General features: G+C 39.8%; 1 protein-coding gene across 3 annotated transcripts in view; it reads left to right on the plus strand.

Moving 5' to 3' along the window:
* Positions 1-23,812, plus strand: part of ZGRF1 (zinc finger GRF-type containing 1) — a 45,175-nt gene extending 21,363 nt beyond the window's left edge. For 2 of the 3 annotated variants that reach the window (XM_037509544.2, XM_054694557.1), the window contains exons 11-28: positions 2,254-2,906; positions 3,636-3,774; positions 4,549-4,733; positions 5,956-6,152; positions 7,069-7,208; positions 7,818-7,961; positions 9,460-9,574; positions 11,815-12,077; positions 12,557-12,716; positions 16,245-16,322; positions 16,543-16,690; positions 17,433-17,560; positions 18,029-18,152; positions 19,803-19,979; positions 20,119-20,253; positions 21,003-21,264; positions 21,733-21,886; positions 23,135-23,812. In XM_037509544.2, the coding sequence (XP_037365441.2) occupies positions 2,254-2,906; positions 3,636-3,774; positions 4,549-4,733; positions 5,956-6,152; positions 7,069-7,208; positions 7,818-7,961; positions 9,460-9,574; positions 11,815-12,077; positions 12,557-12,716; positions 16,245-16,322; positions 16,543-16,690; positions 17,433-17,560; positions 18,029-18,152; positions 19,803-19,979; positions 20,119-20,253; positions 21,003-21,264; positions 21,733-21,886; positions 23,135-23,255 (3,323 nt within the window). In that variant the 3' untranslated portion in view covers positions 23,256-23,812. Of the gene's footprint in view, positions 1-2,253; positions 2,907-3,635; positions 3,775-4,548; positions 4,734-5,955; positions 6,153-7,068; positions 7,209-7,817; positions 7,962-9,459; positions 9,575-11,814; positions 12,078-12,556; positions 12,717-16,244; positions 16,323-16,542; positions 16,691-17,432; positions 17,561-18,028; positions 18,153-19,802; positions 19,980-20,118; positions 20,254-21,002; positions 21,265-21,732; positions 21,887-23,134 lie in introns of those variants that run through there. The other variant, XM_037509545.1, reaches the window with a different exon arrangement.
* The last annotated feature ends 262 nt before the right edge of the window (positions 23,813-24,074 follow it).

Below are 24,074 nucleotides of genomic sequence, written 5' to 3' on the forward strand. Positions count from 1 at the left end.
GAAGCAGAGAAGCCAGTTAAGAGGGGCCTGGATGGTGATGACTTGTAATAGGGATGGGATGGTCAACATATGAAGGAAAGTATAAAGGAGTCAATACACAGGTTTAAGATAAATTTGGGGGGTAGAAGCATAGATGTTTCTAGGCTGGATATGGACAGTAGGGTGAAGGAAAGGGAGAAGAGAGATTCCTGGCTCGCTAATTTAGCAGCTGGATGGACTGAGGTGGTTTTCACCAATTGCAGTATATACCTCTGCTTGACTCACCCTAACAAAATGCCACAAATGGATATTTTGTCACCGTTGTGGAGGTAAGAAGTCCCAGATCAAAGCTTTGGCCAATTTGGCTTATGGTAACAGCTCTCATTGTGGCTTACAGGTGGCTGCCTTCTCACTATATTCTCAGGTGGCCTTTGCTGGTGTGTCACATGGAGTGAGCTAGCAAGCTGTCTTCTTATGAAGACAGTAGTTCCTTCTGATCAGGACCCATTCTTAGGATTTCACGTAGCCTTTATTACTTCCTAAAGACCCTGTGCCCAGAGTCCATTAGAGGTTAGGACTTTGCATGTGAAATTTGCAGGGCTAGGTGATGGGGGTACAACTCAGTCCACAGGGAGGAGAAACAGGTTTGGTGAGCATATAGGAATAGATGTGGCATGTCTGTGAGATAGTCAGATGGAGATGTGAAGTTGAGCACATAGGTTTGTTCCACAGGAGAAGTCTGTGTGATCATTGGCATGTAGGAAAGTTTAAAGCAATGAGAATGGATGGGTTCATTTCAATAGAGTATACAGAAAAGTGTGTTATCCCATTCTGAAGTATCAGGAGGTTGAAGGGGCCCTTGTCATTTATTGTAGAGGCATCCGATAAAATGAAAATAGAAACACGCATTTGGCAACTTGGAGATCATTGGTGACCTTGGCAGGAGCAGTTTCACTCAAATAGTAAGAACAGAAATCAGTTTAGAGTGGATTAAATAAATTGTAAGCGAGAGGTAAGGAAGTGGAGATAGCAGCTATGATGAACTCCTTAAAAAGATAAGCATATTTCATCGATCTGTCAATCAGCCATCAAGTATCAAGTTTCCTGAACAACTTAACCATGAGCTGGAACTAGATTTGGTCATGGGTGGATGATATTAAAAAAGAAACTTTGTAGTGTGAAAGGGTAGTTGGGATGGGTAGTTAGGTAGTGGGTGTGGCTGGGGGGGAAGTGATGGTCTGGGCCGAGGGGTAATACAAAACAAGTGGAGGGACAACTGAGTAAAAGGGGGTTTCACAACATCAATCTTCCACTCTGTAATGACCGACTTGTTAACAAATACATCCTAATGCTTTATAAAAGAATATTGACTTACCGACTAGTCTATCAAGAAGGTATAGTATTATAGAACCACAGCACTATCAGATAAAAATGTTAAAGCTTATGTAGTCCCATGCAGTATTCTTTATTCATCTATTTATTCAAATTTTCAGAACTGTAGCTAAAATATGCTATACCCTGAGTTCACCAGAATTGAACTCCTATCACACACCAATAGATAGAAAACTAAAAGTCTTCATTAAAATGAAGGCCAACATATTAATCATGAGTGTAGTAAATATGTAAAGGGAGTACAATCACATAGTCAGATAAAATAACCATGAACTCTGGGGGAGGAACATAAAGCAGAGAGCAGTTCTAGTTCTGGGTTCTCGTTCTGACCCGCCAATGGGTATCATGTTACCTCTGGGTCTCCATCCTCTCATCTGTCAAATGAGGATGGTGAACTTATTCTTGGCTGCAAAGTTGAAAACTTAAGTGCCCCGTAAATACTGTATCACTTGGGTGGGGTGAGTCCTTAGTTAAGAGAGAAAAAAGGGGCTCCCCAATGGCACAGTGGGTTGAGTGCAGCGCTATGAAGCTGTCTGCAGCCTCTGCAGCAAGGGTTTGATTCCTGGCCGGCCAGGGAGATCCCCACATGCCACAGTCTGTGCTTATGTAAATAAATAAATCTTTAAAAAAAAAAAAAAAAGGAAGAGAGGAAAAAAAGAAAAAAGAGAAGGATTTCAAGTTCATCAACTTAAAAAAAAAAAGGTTGGGTTCATTAATTAAATGTGGAAATATTTATGAGATTAAAATATTTTTTAATTTTTTGGCCTCTTGGGTCTTTTTGTAAGGCAAGTTAGACTTTCTGCTTTTGTGTTCAGATACCATGGTTTCCTAGAGTCTGATGACAATAACATCTTTATTTAATCAGCTTTTTTTCCCCTTTAGTCATGAAAAAATCCAGTTCTCTGGAGAATAAGCACCTTCCAAGGCTCCCAGTTGTAAGTAGAGCCCGAATCCCACTTACTACTCTGCCACCTGCTGACAGGCCACATGACTCAGCTTGTTCCTATGTGATCGACTGTGACAGGCTAGAGACTTCTGGGTCCTCTGTGCTCAATGAATGGGAAAAGTCAGCACTTCTTTCCTTTAACTTTGGGCCCGCGAACCAAAGTGAAACTTCTTTCTCTAAAGAATTCAGGGATGTGACTCCGGGGGATGTTTTGCTTCTTGATAACGTACCTATTCAAAGCAAGTGGCTGAAATATCAAAACATAACACAGCGCACCTTGGCTGCTCCAGACAGAGCTAGCAGGAGAGGAACAGATGGCTTCTTTGCTGAGGCCGTTTCTGAGATGCATATTAGTGATACAGGGGAAAGGTGGCTTGATGCTGTGGGCGAGAGCACGTTAGATGCTGTGCATTTGGAAATGATGAAAAACATGCTGCAGCAGCAGCAGCAACAGGCTTTTAGCGGTCAAGATTCAATTTCCAGAAAGGAGCATTCTTTGAATTTAAAGCAGACTTCTGAGACTGAGGAAATTCAGAATATGTTAGGAGATTGTGCCTACTACAACTACAGTGTAACAGGAGATTTACAGGTGAGGAAATGTACTGTCTCTTGCTGCATTTTTCCCCAGTAGTTTCTGTCTGGATTTCAACAAAGGAGTCACCAAAGTGGCACAAGAGCAATCAATGATGGCACAGTGGGTTGACTTCTCTTGGATTCCACTGCTTTAAGTTTTCCAGGACTCAAGCTACAGTTACATCTACTTTGACTCAAGATCTTTCTTAGTAAAGTTGAGTAGTAAATGACATTATGTATTTGAAAGTAGCTGGTACAATTTCTGACACATAGTAGATACTTATAAGATTGTAGCTTCTGTTTCTCCGACCACTTCCACTATTCCTATTACCAAGATTGTTTTCGTTTTTCATTATCAGCTCAGTTTTGCTGGTCATTATTAGGGTAAAGGTACAACGCATTATACACTGGTTGTGAACAACTTTTATTATACTTGTGATGCAGAAATGGTGATACATAACTGTCCACTCACATTGTTAAGTTTTTCCTAGCAAAAAATATTCTACAACTTATTAAGGTGCAGGCAAGAAAAGTTTACATAATCCTATTTATGATTAAGAGTGTGGGACAAAGCCATTCCTGCTATGCTAAATTTCTCATTTAAAATTAGAAAATGATTTTCAAGGATCCTGGATATGAAAAGAAAATTTGATTATTTTCTTAAGCATATCTACAGAAAATAATTTCCCTATTAGTAAACACTATTTTTCCTGGAATAGTTATAACTTGAATTATTCTATTTCAGGAGATCAGTGACTCTGAACTGTGCTTCCCAAGTGGGCAGAAAATAAAATCTACTTATCTTCCCCGAAGGCAAATCTGCATACCAGCTGTTTTTGAGTCTCCTACACAATATAAGCAGATTTTTACATCTTGTCTCATAGGTATCACTGACTTTTTCATTTTATGATGACTGCTGCTTTATGTGAGTAGTGTAACTGAGAAAGTATAATACCTTATGTTGTGAATTTCATGATAAACTTTCTATATGATATCTGTTATTTTCCACATTTACTCTAATTTTGACAATAACTTATTCTAATTTCAGATCAAAATTGAGCTTTCAAAGAGGGAAATGACATCATTGTCTTCTTCTAGTTATAGTTTTGACTTTTAAAAATTAAAACTATAAAATGGGGGCCTCCCTGGTGGCGCAAGGGGTTAAGCACCACACTGTGAAGCAATCTGCAATCTCTGCAGCATGAGTTTGATCTCAGTCGGCCAGGGAGCAACCCACATGGCACAGCAGATCTCTCCTGACTTTCCCGCTGCTCCCCTCAGCAGTGTATTTCAGTCAGTCAGTCAGTCTGTTCTGCTCCCCACTTTGGTGAATCCTCTTCCCACCCACCCCCGTATCTCTGGCCTGTACCCCAGCTCTTGTATGCATAAATAAATAAATCTTAAAAAAAAACAAAAAACTAGAAAATGGTTTTTAAGTTAGGTCAGAAATTTTAAGTATAACGCATAATCAATTAGTTTTGATAGCGTGTTTTGTTGTACAAGGTCAAAAGTTGCCTTTATTAAGTGGATATTAGTATTAGGATACTAGTATATAGTTTATTGAAAGGATATTTTCAAATTTCACTGACAATACATGATAAAACTGCGAAATCATATTGTGTTTTTATCTGCATTATCCTTTTTTTTTTTTTTGGTAGAACATCTAAATATTTTGCTATTTGGGTTGGCACAAAGGTTGCATAAAGCTCTTTCAAAAGTTGACATATCATTTTACACATCGTCCAAAGGAGAGAAACCGAAAAATACAGAAAATAACGTGCCGTCCTGCCATCATCAGCAACCTGCGAAACTTGTCATGGTTAAAAAGGAAGGGCCAAATAAGGTATTGTTCCCACGCTTTCTCCATGCCCACCAAATACATGTCCTATAAAAGCTTAGGAACCTGTTGCTTAACAGTAAGTTTTTATTAGGAGTCTCCTACTTGAGGCAGTAATAACTAACATATAGTAAACCCTCAAATTTTTATTGAGATGATCAGTGTGCTAGGATAAGAAAATATGAGTAGTTGCTGAGCAACTACTGCTTAGCAGTGGATGGAGAGCGATACATGAAGGGGAACATTTATATAATGAACATTTATATAATGTTGTAAGTGATCAAGTAGGAGGAACACGACCATGCTACAGGGCGGGCACTGAGAAGGGATGGATGGAGTGCAGAGATGAGTCTTCTGTGTGGCCTTCGGTATGAGTAATAGATGTGGTCAGAGGAATAGAAAAGCATCCGATTGAACAGACTGTTACATGTTGTTATGGAGGAAGTGATCGTAAGAAAATGTGCATATTGATGGATGGTTTTTACTCATTTATAAGACTGCATTTTCATAATACAACTTTCTTCCAGTGTTTGCACTTTCTACCTCATCATTCGTTGAGAATGTAAATTTGAACTGAAATTTACTTGTTATGTTCCCCAAATTATACACTTAAATAATCATTGGAAAATCACTGAAATTTGAAAAAAATAGTTGTCAAAAGCAGGAATTCATGAATAATAACAGAGTCACCGAAAGTCTGCTTTTTCTTAAAATTATTTGATGACATAGTTATGCTCACTATATGTTGTTGGGTATAAAGGTTAGGTTATAAAGTAGAAAATATATCATTATGTGAATTGTATTAAAAATAAAACAGTAGGCATGTGTATCATCGTGTGTGTGTGTGTGTGTTATGTGAGTGAGAAAAGACTGGGAAGAAATGCATACGATGGTCCTTGTAGCAGTTTCTTGGCTGCTTTCAGATTGTCTGTAGTCACCATTTTAAATAAGAAAAACAGTGGGTTTTATAAGCTTATATTCTCAGAATAATGTGATGTTTGATTAAGAGGAAAAAATGCAAAAGATGGTTTTAAATTTAATTTGTTGCTTACATTATTAAAAATAAATGAATAATAATTATGTGTGGTAATGGATATTGTATAGTGACTAACTGCTGAAGTGCTTTAATGCCAAGCAAACTTTATAAAAGTCTTGACAAACAATACAAAAACAGTAAGAATAAAAACTTCATTTTTCTCACTAAACTTAATTCCTTTTTCCTCCTTAGGGTCGTCTCTTTTATGCCTGTGATGGGCCCAAAGCTGACCAATGTAAATTTTTCAAGTGGTTTGAAGCAGTGACTCCAGGATATTTAACTCAAGGAGAGTCTCTACCTATGAAGGTCCTAAGTGATATAAAGAGTATTGGCTTATATTTAAGAAGTCAAAAGCTACCCCTCTATGAGGAATGCCAGCTTTCAGTGAGGTATGTGGTAGGGTCCCAAATAACCACCTGTAATTGTATCAGAAACCGTAACCCTGACAGTATTACCAATTTTAAGAACCTGAGATAGGAAAAGTACCTAAAAGAGAATATCTCAGATTTTATAGCTATAAAATGGAACTAAGTCCCTAGAGGTATTTTTGGTCCCCTCTAACCATCAAGCAGGGTTAGCAGTATCAGAATAACTGGCAATAACACCATTTTTCTATTCATTTTAATATATAGTCACAATCCTAAGGGAAACCCTATTAAACCACAAGAGTAATTTTTATTAGTATTCTATAGAATGTTGCTTTTGAGAAATGTGTCTTATAAAAGTGGGCTCTCCCAGAAAGTAAATATAATGACAGTCTGTATAGTAATTTATTAATGACAACATTTATTGGGAACTTATCAATGCCAGGCACTTTTGTAAGCACATTACATGGATAATTTCAGTTAAACATAAGACTATCCTATAACATATAGGAATAATGGAGATGCTTATTTCCATTTGGAGATACTGAGGTTCTCTATCTTTTGGATACTTTTCCTATCAGTCTTTTTTAAAACTAGTGATTCTGTAAGGATTGCTATTTTTTTCCTTGGACATTATATTATTTACATTTTGTACACATGTAGCAAACTATATAAACATACACACCCCCCCCCAGTTCTTTCCTTCTCACACTGTGCTTCAATGATTTTTTTTTAAAAGGTAGTAACGTTGCATTGTATATTTGAAAGTTGCTAAAAGAGTAGACTTAAAATTGTCATCCCCAAGAAATGTGGTACTGGATGTTACAAGACATAAGTGATCATTTCACAAAATATACATAAATTGGATGACGTGAGCTAGCTCAGTTAAAAAAATTTGCACCTTATATCAAATTTATTTTGTTCTTTAATCATTTTGCAGAAAAGGATTTGGTTTTCAAAGGAAACAATATGGAAAACTAAAGAAGTTTACTACTATAAATCCTGAATTTTATAATGAACCTAAAAGCAAACTTTACCTTAAGCTGAGTCGGAAGGAAAGTTCTTCAACTTACAGCAAAAGTAAGTTGATCTGATATGTTGGTGACTGAGTGTAGCCTGTCAATTCAGTTCTGCAAATTTTTTATATTAGATTTCCTAAAGTACAGTTGAATAGATTATATTGTGAGTTATATCTTATTTTATTTATTTTTTAAATATTTATGCATACAAGAACTGGGATACAGACCAGAGGTGTGGGGGGTGAGAGGATTTACCAGAGACATAGGGGGGAACAGAACAGGCAGACTGACTGAAATCCACTGCTGAGGGGAGCAGCGGGCGAAACAGGAGAGGTCTGCTGTGCCATGTGGGTCAGCTCCCTTGCTGGGATCGAACTCATGCTGCAGTGGCTGGCGATAGCATGATAGTGCTGAGACTCAACCCCCTGTGCCACTAGGGAGGCCCACATTATGTATTTTCTTACAATTCTAAAACTAACTTTAAAAGCAAGACTCATCAAGTTAAAAACATGAAAATGAAATGTGTGCGGGTCTTAATCTGGAAATTAATAGATGATAAAAACCTCTTTTATGTTTTGAGAATAGTGGCAGACTAAGCATCAAAGAAATCCACTTAGCTGTGCATTGAGCATAACTCTGAGTCATTTTAAAAAAATGCTTGCCATTTCAGATGACCTTTGGGTGATTTCCAAAACGCTAGACTTTGAACTGGATACTTTTATTGCATGTAGTGCTTTCTTTGGACCCTCAGCTGTCAATGAGGTGGAGCTACTACCTTTGAAAGGTTATTTCCCTTCCAACTGGCCCACTAACAGTAAGTATTAACATATCCGTCTTAATCAGTATAAAACAATGATAGGCCTGAGATGGATTTTGAGCAACAAGGCTAACTTTGGGGTTGTTAAAGCCAACAAAAAACACCCCCCTGTACGTCCTACTATTTCGTAGACAATGTGTTCTTGAAAATGTGTATGGAAGTTGACTCTATTTCTGCAGTCCAAGTCTCAGAGGGCTCATAATAAGATCTTGAGCCTCACTTAAATATTGTCAGAATTGAAATTTACAATACATACCTGATTTCTAAAATGATAAACGCTAAACATAAATAAGAATGTTCTCAAATCATTTCTTACATCAAGTTCTAATTCTCTTGGCTAGTAATAAGGTATGTTTAATAAACAGATTTTTGTTTATTTATTGTTACACTGAGAAGGTTTTAGAGGTTTTGCAAGAGATTATCCAGGAATTTAGCAGGAGGATATGATTTTTATCTTGAGAATATTTTATCATTTGTCTTGAGAAATCCTTGAGAGTATATGCACATTGCCTCATTTTCCTTTTAATGAAGGAAGCTTTAGGGCCTCCCCGGTGGCGCAGCGGTTGAGTGCTGGGTTGCGAAGCTGCCCGCAGCCTCTGCAGCGCCAGTTCGATCCCCGGCTGCTCCCCAGCCACCGGAGGAGGGTCCCATATGGTGCGCAGACCTCTCCTGCCGCCCGCTGCTCCCCTCAGCAGTATACTTCGGTCCTTCTGCCTGCTTAGCTCCCTGCTCTGGCTCTGGTGAATTCTCTCACCCTCCCGTGCTTCTGACTGTACCCAGTGCTTGTATAAATAAATAAATAAATTTTTTTTAAAAAAAGGAAGCTTTAGCTAGCTGAATTCCATCCAGTGCTGTGAATCCGTAGACTTCTGTACACATTTTGATCTCTGGAATAATTTGTCTTGCTTGAATTTGGCTCCTAACTAAAAGACAGAGTTTAATGATACATTTCAATGGTTTCATACACATACACATTTTTAACTTCTGATTTTGTTCTTTCCAAACCAAATCTAGTATACCAGCTTGATTCTAATTATCTAATTAGTGAACTTTTCACTGTATGCATGCTTTCATATTTGTAGTTATTTCTTCACCAATATCAGCATTCTAATTTTCTGCTTTTTGTATAATGTATAAAATAATTAAAGAAATGTAGGAAAAATGTTCAAAAATGACACATATTATAGTTTAGCACAAAGCGGTGTGCTGTTATCATGGCGCTGCTATCCAGTAGTGCCACTAGGCCCTCACTCAGATGTTTTTGGTCATCTCCTGGTGATGGAAGTCCAGATCTGACTTGAGTTACACATTTTATGAGTATCCACATATAAAGTGTGAATGAGTAGCTTACAGAGTAAAGGAGCTCTGCATATACTAACAGTTTATGTCTTATAATTGAGTCAGTAGTGAACTATTGAATTATCTGGATATTTAACAGTATTTCATGATCTATCATATTGGTATTAAATGTTCTATTTCTCTGTCCTTTCTACAGCTGTGGTGCATGCGTTACTAGTCTGTAATGCCAGCACAGAGCTGACCACTTTGAAAAACATTCAGGACCACTTTAATCCAGCTACGCTGCCTCTAATGCAGTATCTGTTAACAATGTAAGTAGCTTTTGATCTCTGGGTCACTGGTGTTCAAAAACAGTGATCAAATGTGAGTATGAAAATGCAATAAAAGTATATTATAATTTTTTAAATATCTTTCAGACTATGAGATTACTATTTGTTAGTAGTTAAAAGAAAAAAAAGAAAAGGTAATATGTATCACTTCCATTCATCCAGCCACTGATTCTTCCCTCTGTTTATTGTGATAGGAGCTTATAAATACTGCAATTTTTTTCCCTTTGTCAAGGAATAATTTCTTTTTTTTTGTTTTAAAAGATGTATTTATTTATTTATACAAGCACTGGGTACAGTCAGAAGCGCGGGAGGGTAAGAGAATTCACCAGAGCCAGAGCGGGGAGCAGAACAGGCAGACTGACGAAATACACTGCTGAGGGGAGCAGCGGGCGAGACAGGAGAGGTCTGCCACGCCATGTGGGATTCTCGCCAGTGGCTGGGGATCAAACCGGCGGTGCACAGGCTGCAGGCAGCCATGCAGCCCAGCGCTCAACCGCTCACTGTGCCACCAGGGGAGGCCCAAGGAATAATATCTTGAGGATATTTTAAATGTTGTTTTCCCCCTTCATCTTTATTTTTATGTACATATTATTCAATATTTAAAAGAATCATTTAACAAGTTTGACTCCATTTTGTACATTGGTACTGATTTTATTTTCGATAGTATCTATATCCCATTCCCAAGTGACATATTCCCTTTTTTAAAAATCTGAAGTGATATATTAAATGCATTAAAATGATAGAAAAACTCTAGTTACTAATTTGGAATGTTATGATCAATCTTGGACTAGTGTTTCATTTTTCTCACCACAATGAAGTCCTTGATAAAAATATCCTTATGATTTCATTATATTATTTACCACTTTGAAAAGAATAAAAGCAATTTATTTGTTGCACTATACCAGAAATAGAGGCCATATTAATGATCTCAGTCAGCATTATGAGTTAGAACATGGGCTTTAAAGTTAGTATATACCATTTATTAACTGTGCTGTATGGGGAGATATAATATTTCTGTATCCGTTTGGGATAATTCACTACTTACTGCTGTTGTGAAGATGACATTAAAATATATGTAAAATAATATTCCATTGTGTATATGTACCACATCTTCTTGATCCAGTCATCTATTTTTGGGCATTTGGGCTGTTTCCAAAGCTTAGCTATTGTAAATAGTGCTGCTATAAACATAGGGGTGCAGGTGCCCTTTGGAATTACTGTTTCTGTGTCCTTTGGCTAAATACCTAGGAGTGGAATTGCTGGATCATATGGAAGCTCTATGTTTAGTAGGTCCAGAAATCTCCACACAGCTCTCCATAGTGGTTGGACCAGTTTGCACTCCCACCAGCAGTGCAGGAGAGTTCCTTTTTCTCCACATCCTCGCCAACATTTGTTGTTGCTAGTTTTTTTAATATGTGCCATTCTCACTGGTGTAAGATGGTATCTCATGGTAGTTTTGATTTGCATTTCCCTGATTACAAGTGATGTTGAACAATTTTTCATATGCCTGTTGGCCATTTGCATTTCTTCTTCAGAGAAATTTCTTTTTAGCTCTTCTGCCCATTTTTTGACTGGATTATTTTCTTTGTTTTTGTTGAGTCTCATCAGCTCTTTGTAGATATACACAATGGAGTATTACTCAGCAATCAAAAAAGATAAACACATGCAATTTGCAGCAACATGGATGGAGCTAGAAGGGATCATGCTCAGTGAAATAAGTCAGAAAGAAAAAGAAAATTACCGGATGGTCTCACTCATAGCAGGAATTTAGAAAACCTAAATAAGAGACAAGGAAAAAGACTAATCAATACAAAGTAAAAATCAAAATCAACAAGCAACTATAAACCAGAGACACACTATGGGGTGGGGGGAGAGCAGGGAAAGGGAGGACTAGAGTCAAAATAAAGGGGGGGGGGTTGCAATTGTATGGGGAATATAACCAAAATGAAAATGCATACATTGTGCAAGGATGAAAAAAGATGTAAGAATTATATAAAATAAAATATTTAAGTAAAAAATATTAACTTAAAAAAATATATGTAAAATGATTGCTAACGTAGTACCAGCACATGTTAATTCTCTTTTCTACCCTCCAGACTGGCATATATATCCATTTGTGCCCGTAAAGAAAAATATTTTCTATGCTTATAAAGAGAAGGCTACGTTATGAATAAATCGACTCATCTTTTTCAAAATGATCTGATTTGCTACCCTCTTACTAGGTCTTCATCAGCAACAGGTAGCAACAAGAGAGTCAACAAAAGAAAATTCATCCCACCATCCTGCTCTTATAGCAACATGAAATGTGAACTCCTCAGCTGGGAAGCAACACTGCAGTTAGCGAGTGAGTTCATTCAGGCCCACAAGTTAAACACGGATCAAGCCGCAGCCCTAATGCAGATAGCACAAATGATGGCATCACACACAAGTGCCGGAGGAGGGGCGGCGCCGCAAACTCCCAGCCTCCCCATCACCATCATTCATGGTAAGCAGCAAGCAGGAAAACTGCCGGGAATAAATACACTGTTACACCAGCTTCTGTAACTCCGCCAGCTTGATGATTCCCTAGTCGAACAAGGTTCCAAGGTAACCCCCTGTGCCACTAGGGAGGCCCAAGTCTGGATTTCTTATTCTGTAGACTTACTTCTGCAGCTTCTTATTTCTAGGAAGAAGTCCCTTTTCCACCAAAACCGAGAGACTTCTCTCTGATCCCACACAAACATATTGTTATTGCGTCACTGTCTTTCCAATTTGACTATGAGCTCATTAAATGTGGAGACCTTTCAGTTTATCTATTTATCATTGTACTAAGCATTTAGCAGGTACTTGGTGTTTTTTGAATAAATGCATTAAATGAAAGCCATCAGGGAGATAGATGGATAAATTGTGTGTGTGTGTGTGTGTGTGTGTGTGTGTGATTTAATTTGTTGATGTCACCTTTATTTTGTCTTTTAACATAATTAGGTGTTTTTGGAGCGGGAAAGAGTTACTTGCTGGCAGTGGTGATTTTGTTCTTTGTGCAGCTATTTGAAAAGAGTGAAGCCCCTACAGCTGGAAATGCAAGACCATGGAAACTTCTGATTTCTTCCTCCACTAATGTAGCTGTTGACAGAGTGCTTCTTGGGTAGGTGTGACAAGTATATTTAAGTAGCTTATGTTTTAGGTCATCATTGAAGCGCACTCCACTGTGTCTACATGTATTCCTGCAGGGTGTACCACAGACACAAGACCTTTGTTTCTTGCTCAAGGGCCAGCATCCATGAAACAATACCGGAATAACTTATTCATTTGTAAGAAGGATAATATGAATTACCAAACTTGAGTTAAGTACAAGGAAGGGATACTCGTGGAAACATTTGAGTTAGCCAAGAACATGTATGGCTGAGAAGTGTGTTGGTGGGGGAGGTTGCCAGGAAGTCGAAGCCTGATCACTTTCTCCCAGGAAATTTCTCTTGGTTGTGTGGGCCGGAAGCAACCTTGGTGATGAGGTAATAAATGTTTCCTTTGGGATGAAAAGCAAGCTTGCTTAGGGCGTGTTATAAAAGCAGTGGCTCCCCATGCTCACCATTCCCTTCCTCCAGCTCACCCATGCAGTGCAGGCCTGGGCCTTCTGCATCTCCCCATGTGCTAGGGGACCAAAGGAAACCAACAGAGGTGTTGATGCCATGCCTTTGAGACATGTCAGAGTCCTGTCCAAGGCCCAGGGGCCTTGGGTGTATTACTTTGAAGTTGGCTGAAATTGCATAACTGAGTTCTAGGTCAATCTCTTGTCTACCTGTTTATATAGACATATAATAGTAAAACTGCTAACCAGTTTAATTTAAATATTTTTGGCAGTAATAAGACAGATCCACACTAGGCAATAGCAATTTTATACCTGTTATGCAGGTATAAAATTTTTGTAATTGTGTGAGATTGTATTAAAAATATATTAAAAAAAAGGGGCGCCTCCCTGGTGGCACAAGGGGTTAAGCACCGCACGGTGAAGCAGTCCGCCACTTCTGCAGCACAAGTTCGATCCCGGCTGGCCAGGGAGCAACCCACATGGCTCAGCAGACCTCCCGTCTCGCCTGCTGCTCCTCTCATCAGTGTCTTCGGTCAGTCTGCCTGTTTTGCTCCCTGCTCTGTCTGGTGAATCCTCTCACCCTCCCGCGCTTCTGGCCTGTACCCCAGCTCGTGTATAAATAAATAAATCTTTAAAAAAAAATACCAAAAAATTTATGTAATAGTTTACCAATATTCCAGTGTTTAATGATATGAATGTCAACACAAGTGACAAAGTTTGATTAGGAGGAAAAAGTCCATTTCTTAGTAAGTGCTGGTGCTTATGGTGAAATATATGAAGATTATAAAGGTAACATCTTATTGTTTCTTTACAGTTTTTTTTATGCATACACAGATACTTGTTTTCCAAATGTGGTATTCAGCAGTACTTATGGTTTTGTGTCCAACTTTTTTTACTTAAAGTTGATTATGATAATAAATATTAGAAAATGTAATTTTTCATAGCATTGTATAGTCATTGATTTGTTTATAGTGTACTTTAAGCAATTTTTGATAAGTAGCTTTTTCTAAAATGTTGCCATTATAAATTATATTGTGACAAAGATTGTTAAACATCTTTGCCTCCCATTTCCAATTTTTTCCTTAGAAAAAATTCCTAGGTCTAAAATTAAAGCTAGGGCCTCCCCGGTGGCGCAGCGGTTGAGCACTGGGTTGCGAAGTTGCCCGCAGCCTCTGCAGTGCCAGTTCGATCCCCGGCTGCTCCCCGGCCACTGGAGGAGGGTCCCACATGGTGCGCAGACCTCTCCTGCCGCCCGCTGCTCCCCTCAGCAGTGTACTTCGGTCCTTCTGCCTGCTCTGCTCCCCGCTCTGGCTCTGGTGAATTCTCTCACCCTCTCTGCGTTTCTGACTGTACTTAGTGCTTGTATAAATCAATCAATCAATCCAATCTTTAAAAAATAAAAAAATAATAAATAAATAAAATTAAAGCTATGAACATTTTTAAGTTTCTTAATATACTTTGCAAAATTGCCCTTACAAAGTTTCTGCCAGCTGTACTCTTCTAAATAGCCTAAAACACTGACTAGGACATTTTTGTTTTCATTTTTCTTACATTTTAAAAGGAATGGTTTGTTAGGAAAGAGAGGTAGAAAAAGAGAAGGACCTGCATGGTCACAAGAGGGCAGGATGGCTGCCTTGAGGACATTTTTAATGCAAGAGAGTGAGGAGTTGCCTGGATCCTAAACTAGAAAGCACTTTAGGTTGCTTAGCCTGAGATGACAATTTAACTGTAGATTATTAGAAAAGAAAAAAACCCAAGAAGTTAGAATAAAGAGGAAAGCACCAAATAAGGAAAGGTAACAGAAAACATCAGAGGAGACTGTTTCCTGTGTAGGCGTGAAATAAAGGCCTGAGGAATGGGTTTCCATAGTTGGCTCTATGCCTCAGCTGCATGTAGGTTGGGACCACACATTATGCCAGGAGGTGAAATAATAGTTAGCTCTGCCCTTGGACAGTGTGTTTGAGAAGAAATGCAACATTTTTACCCTATGGTGGTGGAGGACACTACATCATCTACTGTAGAAGTCACACAAACTTTGCATTGAAAAAGTGTATACTCGTAATTCAGACTAAAGAGTAGCTGAATGTTTTCCAAGATGAAAACTATACAAAATGGAAAAATTGAAATCTATTCCTGTATTGACATTTAATAAATTGCTGCAAAGATATTTAGGAAAACTATAGAGCTGTAGTTTGTTTAAACCCCAGGGTGAAGTGAGGATGAGTTGCTCACTGAGTTCCTGCTCTGTTTCTGGCTTAGCACTCGAGCTGTTAAGATTCAAAGAGGGATTGATCTTATAGGCGAGGGCTTCTTCATCAACCCCTCACTGGGGAGGGACAGTGGATGGAGAAGACTGTCATAGACTCTGCAGACAAACCAACTTGCAACTCGTTATTTGCTATGAGATCTCAGCAGTATCTCACTTCTGAGTTTCAGTGTTCTTATCACTACGAGGAGAAGCTGTGCAGAACTACTGAGTATTAAATGAGAAAGTATATAAAGAGGTTAACACTCTTCCTTATACATCTCTATGTTGCATATAGGGTAATTCTTGCTTTCTGTTATTGTGTCTTTAGGGAATATTTTACTTGTGATAATTTTTTTTAATGATTTTATTTATTTATTTATACAAGCACTGGGCACAGTAAGAAGCGTGGGATGGTGAGAGAATTCACCAGAACCAGAGTGGGGAGCAGAACAGGCAGACGATGAAATACACTGCTGAGGGGAGCAGCGGGCGCAGCAGAGGCTGCAGGCAGCTTCGCAGCCCAGCGCTCAACCGCTGCGCCACCAGGGGAGGCCCACTTGTGATAAATATTAACATTGGTATTTTATGAACATTTAAAGAGCCTTTCACATAAGATATTACATATTTTTAAATTCTCTATAAAATGCATTAAATGAAAAAAAAATAGGTATATTGAGTTTACTTTGATTTTAGGCATTTTACATTGAATTACAAAACTACAAGTAAATCTGTTATGCAAAATTAATTTTAATTACATACATATTACATGAATTTTTTTAATATTCTTTCTAAATCAGAATCTATTTTCTAAATCTGAGTTTACCTTGTTTTTCTCAAAGGCTTCTCAGTCTTGGATTTGAAAAGTTTGTCCGAGTTGGGAGTATTAGGAAGATTGCCAAGCCAATTTTACCTTATAGGTAAGAACACTAAATTTCAGAAGCGCAGAATGTTCACAGAATTATAATAATTTTATGTAACGCTTACCTAAAAGTTGGAATTTCAGGTAAAATTTTAAGGAATAGTAGAGAAAGCCTTTTCTTTTTCTCACTTAACTTACAAAATTTTTATTTTAGTCTGTTGTGATGTTTTGAAAGATGGAGTAAAGATGTGTGTTCCTTTATGGAATTATTTTTTTAGCTTGCATGCTGGCTCAGAAAATGAGAATGAACAATTAAAAGAACTACATGCACTAATGAAAGAAGACCTAACTCCTGTGGAGAGAGTCTATGTGAGGAAAAGCATCGAGCAGCACAAACTGGGCACCAACAGGGCACTGCTGAAGCAGGTGAGGGGGCAGCGCCAGGCGGGTTCATTTATGTACCATTCAGATTCCTGTTATTTTTTTTTTAATACTTATTTATTTGGATAGGAGAACTGAGGTATAGGCCAGAGGTGCAGGGGTGAGAGGACTCACCAGAGACAGTGGGGAGCAGAACAGGCTGATCTACTAAAATACATTGCTGAGGGGAGCAGCGGGTGAGACAGGAGAGGTCTGCTGCACCCTCTGGGTCACCTCCTTGGCTGGGGATAGAACTCAGGCCATAGGGGTGATAGCACTGAGACTTAACCCCTAGGCCACCAGGGAGGCCCCAGAACCCTGTTAGTCCTGGCCATGAAGAAAAGTTCCTTTAGGTAAATGACCCTGAGAGCTTAGATTCCACTAAGGTGTGCAGACAAGTTGATTGATAAATACATTCTCTTACTTTCTTAATAGTTGTTCATTAATGGGCCTCCCCTGGTGGTGCAGGCAGTTAAGCACAGCACTGTGAAGCTGTCCGCAGCCTCTCCAGTGTGGGTTTGATCCCAGCTGGCCAGCGAGATACCCACATAGCACAGCAGACCTCTCCTGTCTTGCCTGCTGCTCCCCTCAGCAGTGTATTTCAGTCAGTCTGCCTGCTCTGCTCCCCACTCTGTCTCTGGTGAGTCCTCTCACCCTCCTGCACATCTGGCCTATACCCTAGTCCTTGTATGCATGAATAAATTAGTCTTTAAAAAAATAGTTGTTCATTAATAATGTTGTAATAAAGGTCCGAGTAGTTGGGGTGACCTGCGCAGCCTGCCCCTTTCCGTGCATGAATGAGCTCACATTTCCGGTCGTTGTGCTCGATGAGTGCAGTCAGATGACTGAACCCGCCTCTCTCCTTCCCATTGCCAGGTAACCTGCAGACTCTTCTTTCAAACATTTCCTCACATCTGTGAAAGTTTCTAAATCTGAGAGTTTACACATTCTGAAAGCCATTGTTTCCCAAAGTGTGTTCTGTGAAATCCTAGTTCCATGCAGACACTTGGCAGGTTTTATGTGGAGAAAGGATTCTTTACTAGGACTTGGGTGCTTGGGTGGGGTGGTAACATGCATCTGATAAAGGGTGAACCTAGAGCCCTAAATCATACACAGTGTTGTAAACCAATGTTACCTAAATAGAAGGGGGGGAAATATATTTATTTACTGTGTAACTTTTCAAAGCCTTTGAATATAGTCATTAGCATTGTTAAGTCTTGTTAGTTTTCAGAATGCTTCTTGGTATTTTGATTTTTGAAATGCATTTTGGAATACAGTGCAGTAACTGGTGTCAATGCATGCTTTTTTCTGTGCTTATACTAATTTCTGAAGTTCTGTTTTTAGATTTGAATGTGAAAAGCTGATTCTTGTTGGAGATCCTAAGCAGCTCCCTCCTACTATTCAAGGTTCTGATGCGGCTCATGAAAATGGACTGGAACAGACTCTTTTTGATCGACTTTGCCTAATGGTAGTGCTGCTAAATTTATACAGATTCATCACTTACTGGTTATACATGTTGTAGTTGATAGAAAGTGAAAATATTAGGGCCTCCCTGGTGGCGCAAGGGGGTAAGATGCAACCTGTGAAGCTGTCTGCAGCCTCTGCAGCACGAGTTCGATCCCCCAGCCAGCCAGGGAGATACCCACATGGTGCAGCAGACCTCTCCTGTCTTGCCTGCTGCTCCCCTCAGCAGTGTGTTTCAGTCAATCTGCCTGTTCTGTTCCCCACTCTGTCTGTGGTAAATCCTCTCACCCCCCGCATCTCTGGCCTATACCCCAGCTCTTGTATGCATGCATAAATCAATCTTTTAAAAAAAAAAAGGAAAGAAAGTGAAAATATTAGAAGGCCAAGTAGTTGCCTTAAAATAATTTTCATTGGAAAAAATGTTCAACATCACTTGTCATCAGGGAAATGCAAATCAAAACTACCATGAGATACCATCTTACACCAGTGAGAATGGCACATATTAAAAAACTAGCAACAACAAATGTTGGCGAGGTTGTGGAGAAAAAGGAACTCTTCTGCACTGTTGGTGGGAATGCAAACTGGTCCAACCACTATGGAGAGCTGTGTGGAGATTTCTGGACCTACTAAACATAGAGCTTCCATATGATCCAGCAATTCCACTCCTAGGTATTTACCCAAAGGACACAGAAACATCCATTCCAAAGAACACCTGCACCCCTATGTTTATAGCAGCACTGTTTACAATAGCTAAGCTTTGGAAACAGCCCAAATGCCCAAAAATAGATGACTGGATCAAGAAGATGTGGTACATATATACCATGGAATATTACTCAGCATTCAAAAAAGATAAACACATGCAATTTGCAGCAACATGGATGGCGCTGGAAGGGATCATGCTCAGTGAAATAAGCCAAAAAGAAAAAGAAAAATACCGGATGGTCTCACTCATAGCAGGAATCTAGAAAACTTAAATAAGGGACCAGGAAAATGAATACAAGAAAGTGAAAATCAAAATCAACAAAAAACTATGAACCAGAGACACTTTTTGGTGGGTGGGGGGCGGGAAGGGAAGGATTGGGGTCAGAATGGGGCTTTTGCAATTGTATGGGGGAATATAAAAATAAAATTTATTATTTAATTGAAAAAAAAAAAAAACCAAAAAAAAAAAAATAATTTTCATTGGAGTTGCTTTAGAAAGCGCTCAGCTTAGGTATAAGTATATCCTGTAACTTAAGTGTCCCCTTTAAAAAAATAATCTTTTCCAGATAGGTTTTAGTCATGGGTAGTAAGTATATTGCTTTTGTTCTAAAATTAAAAACCTATAAAGTGTGTATTCGTGTCCCCCAAACCAGCTCTACTTTGCATTAACATTTTAAAAAAATAATTGATAAACTTTGTTGGGGAACTTCACATAACATAAAACAAATCACTGTAAAGTGAACGGCTCAATGGCAGTATAGTAATAGTGTACCGTGAAAATATTTTTAGTAATTTTTTTAAAGAATCATTTTGATCGTCTATGTAGTCATGTTATAATTTGTTTCCTAGGGTTTACTGTAGCAATATTTAAAAATTTCTAAATATTATCTTCTTCCCCTATGGAAAAAAATGCTGTTCTAATCTCTTAGTTTTCTGCATTAACATTTCTTAGGGTCACAAGCCAGTACTACTGAGAACCCAATACCGGTGTCACCCTACAATTAGTGCTATTGCTAACGATCTGTTTTATGAAGGACACCTCATCAACGGCATCTCGGAGGCAGAGAGGAGCCCTTTGTTGGAGTGGCTGCCAAGCCTGTGCTTCTATAACGTCAAAGGACTGGAGCAGGTAAATGACACTCATGTTGATGAGTGTTAACATGCCTTAGATTCCTGGTTTAATTTTCATTGTTGCTGTCTGTATGATTTTCTTGCTCTTTCCGTAACCTTTCTGGGAAATATAATTTAGGCTCTGTTTCTCATTCCAGATTGAAAGAGATAACAGCTTTCATAATGTGGCAGAAGCTGCTTTTACACTCAAGCTGATTCAATCACTGATTGCAAGCGGAATAGCGGGCTCTATGATTGGGGTGATAACATTATACAAGTCCCAGATGCACCGGGTGTGTATGACACACGATGATATTCATCGTATATCATCACATTATAATGTTATAGCATCTGATATTACCTCTGCAGTTGCCTCCTTGTGCTTGGTTGGTGCCTGAAAAACTTTGGGGACTATAGTTAACGTATTAAAAAAGAAATGTTCTGATTTTTGTCTGGTCTGGCTTTTTTTCTGTATAATTAAATGTAAACCTAACAAGCTTTAATTAAATTCCGTTTACAGCTGTTGGGGCAAAAATGCAAATAAACAAATTAGAGGGAAGAAAATATGGTGCATGCTTTGTGTTTTGGGACAGATGGGATTGCATCTCTGTTTTCCAAAATGTTATTTCATTATTATTACATTTTACCAGGAAATCAAAGATAGATACCAGATACTAATGCACACGTAAACCAATTACTTTTAACTAGTCATTGCTTTTACTTTTTTAGTATTTTTTCTCTGTTTTATTAGTAGCTTATTGTCAACTCTACATTAACATATCCAAATGAGTTCCCTAGCAATTTGGTAAATCATTACTTCTGATTTGGCTTCATAATTAATGTCATGATCTACCTATTTATCACTTTTAAAAACTAGCTAACTAAACTAACTAACGCTGTGTTGAGTCATAAAACAGAGCATGAAAACTAACGTTAAATGCTGAACTGTGATTAAAGTTCAAATGGCCTCGGTGAGTGGGCCCAGCGCTTGTGTTCTTCACGGTCACTGCACTGCCTAAGCCCTGTCCTCCTTCCTCCACAGCTTTGTCACTTACTCAGTGCTGGGGACTTTGACCATCCTGATATTAAAGCTGTGCAGGTGTCCACAGTGGACGCTTTTCAGGGAGCTGAAAAGGAGGTGATTATTCTGTCCTGTGTAAGGACTCAGCAAGTCGGATTCATTGATTCAGAAAAAAGAATGAATGTTGCCTTGACCAGAGGAAGGAGGCATTTGCTGATTGTGGGGAAATTAGCCTGTCTGAGGAAAAATCGACTATGGGGGCGCGTGATCCAACACTGTGAAGGTAAATAAAAATGTTTTTAATTCAAGTATACTGGATTTTTTGTTAGTGCGTGGGAAGATTCTGGTAGGAAACAGTTCTGAATTTGCCACTGTGGGAAGTGACTGAAATGATATTTTGGGGCCACTACAAAATATACTGTATGGGCCCTCCTTGGTGGTGCAGGGGTTAAGTCTCGGCACTGTCAAGCTGTCGGCAGCCAGTACAGCACAAGTTTGATCCCAGGCCAGGTTGCTGACCCACATGGCAAGGCAGACCTCTCCTGTCTCGCCCACTGCTCCCCTCAGCAGTATATTTCAGCAGATCTACCTGTTCTGCTCCCCACTCTGTCTCTGGTGAATCCTCTCACCTTCCCCCACCCCCGGCCCCCGCACCTCTGTCCTACACTCCAGTTCTCGTATGCATAAATAAATAAAATAAATCTTTAAAAATAAATACAATATAATGTTTCTTGTTTTACATCTTTTTAAGGAAAGAAAGATGGATTACAACATGCAGACCAGTTTGAGCCACAGCTGAACCATCTCCTTAAAGATTATTTTGACAAACAAGCAGAAGAAAAGCAGAAGAAAAGGAGTGAAAAAGATAAATCTAAGGACAAATCTCATTCACAAAAAGACATGGTGTAGATATTATATATTTATATTTAAGTGCAAACTCACTTAATACTGTATTTTTTATTATCCCAAAGCCCTTGTTATAGAAAAAATACTTTACGATCTTTAATATTAAATAAACATATAAAATTTTTCAAGGAGTTTATACTGCTTCCATTAGGATAGGCAGATGTTGCCATTAATATTAAATCGTACTAGTAAAAATAAATTATTTCCTAAAATTACTGTTCGTTGGCCCTACTAAAACCCCTGGTTAGACTCCAGCCCCACCCCCAGCCCCCTACAACGGCACCGAAGGCTTGATGAGAAGGCCAAGATACAGAACAAAAAGAAGAGAAATCCCACGAGTAGTAACAGCCACGCCCAAATTGAGATTAAGTAATAAACTCATGTGCACACACCTTCAGGCTATAATACGGTCAAGGAGTAATCTGATTTGCTGGGCACTAAAATACATAGCGGTGTGCTGTATTATCACAGGGTTTTCCCCAGAAGTTTCCAAGGTGGTCTGCAAGTCACGGCAGGGAGTTGGATCAAGGGCTGCTGGGGTTCCTCGCCAGAGTTGTGGGACTGATTTTCCCAGGTCTGACTGTTCAGGATTAGCCCCTCCGGGTCTGGTTGCCTCAGGGAGAATTCCTCTAGGTCTGTCCCCTACTAGAGGACGTTAGGGGTGTTCCACAGGCGCCCCTAGTGGCTGCGGCAGAGGCTGGGGTTGAGAGCTAAGTCATGTTCTTGCTTTCTTCGGCCAGCTGTTCTGACACTTTTTTTTTTTAAAGATTTATTTATTTATTTATACAAGCACTGGGTACAGTCAGAAACGCGGGAGGGTGAGAGAATTCACCAGAGCCAGAGCAGGGAGCAGAGCAGGTAGAAGGACCGAAGCACACTGCTGAGGGGAGCAGCGGGCGGCAGGAGAGGTCTGCGCGCCATGTGGGACCCTCCTCTGGTGGCCGGGGAGCAGCCGGGGATCAAACTGGCGCCGCAGAGGCTGCTGGCAGCTTCGCAACCCAGCGCTCAATCACTGCGCCATCGGGGAGGCCCTGTTCTGACACTTCTTAAATGTAATCCTTTGATTCTGGAACCAGCTCTTGTTTGTAACAGGATGTTGGAAAGGTGTTGCATCTGCTGGGGACCAAGGCATTTCTGCCTCTGCAGTCTCTCACTGAGTACACAGCTGGACTGAGAGAATGTGGTTCTGCTCTTTTGTTTCTTTTCCAGGCCCTTATCTCCCTTCTTCCCTGTGCCATTCTCTCTAGAAGGGGGAACAGTTTGGCTTTGGTACTGGTGGAAGAATCAGGCTGTCCTGAAGAAGCAGCTCCCTGGAGGAAGGAAGAGGAGCAGCCAGCTCCACAGGGAACCTCTCAGCAGAGAACGTGAGCAAGGAAGCATGGTTTTCTTTTTCTTTTTAATAGAAGAACTGGGGTACAGGCCAGAGGTGTGGGGGTGAGAGGATTAACCAGAGACAGAGTGGGGAAAAGGACAGGCAGACTGACTGAAATACACTGCTACAGGGAGCAGCGGGCAAGACGGGAGAGGTCTGCAGTGCCATGTGGGTAGCTCCCTGGCTGGGGATCGAACTCAGGCTATAGCAGTAACGGTGCTGAGAAAACCACTAGGCCACCAGGGAGGCCCCCAGGCATGCTTTTCTTCAGAGTATAAATCTCAGGCATTGATGAAGAGTGCCTGGAAGTGTATGCCTTGGGGCAAGGCAGGCTTTGGAGACAAACTGGATCCAAGCTAATGCTGAGTTGAGGCAGAGGGAAAAAAACAAAGAGTGGGACTGTTTGAAAGTCTCAGGCTTAGGCATCTGGGTGTAAGCATTTAAGAGAACTATCAGGGCCAAGCACTGTGTGCTGCTTTATGAAAAGGCGAAAGAGAAACCAGAAATCCTCTCTCACCCACTCAGAGTTAATTCTTGATAACTTTCCTCGGTTAATTTATGTAATAATTCATTAACAATATATTTGCTTAGGGCCTCCCTGGTGGCGCAGCGGTTGAGCACTGGGTTGCAAGGCTGCCCGCGGCCTCTGCAGTGCCAGTTCGATCCCCGGCTGCTCCCCGGCCACCGGAGGAGGGTCCCACATGGCGCGCAGACCTCTCCTGCCGCCCGCTGCTCCCCTCAGCAGTGTACTTCGGTCCTTCTGCCTGTTCTGCTCCCCACTCTGGTGAATTCTCTCACCCTCCCGCACTTCTGAC

Source organism: Talpa occidentalis, unplaced genomic scaffold, assembly GCF_014898055.3.
Source record: "Talpa occidentalis isolate TD23 unplaced genomic scaffold, MPIMG_talOcc4v2.1 talOcc4.13, whole genome shotgun sequence".
NCBI classification, from domain to species: domain Eukaryota; kingdom Metazoa; phylum Chordata; class Mammalia; order Eulipotyphla; family Talpidae; genus Talpa; species Talpa occidentalis.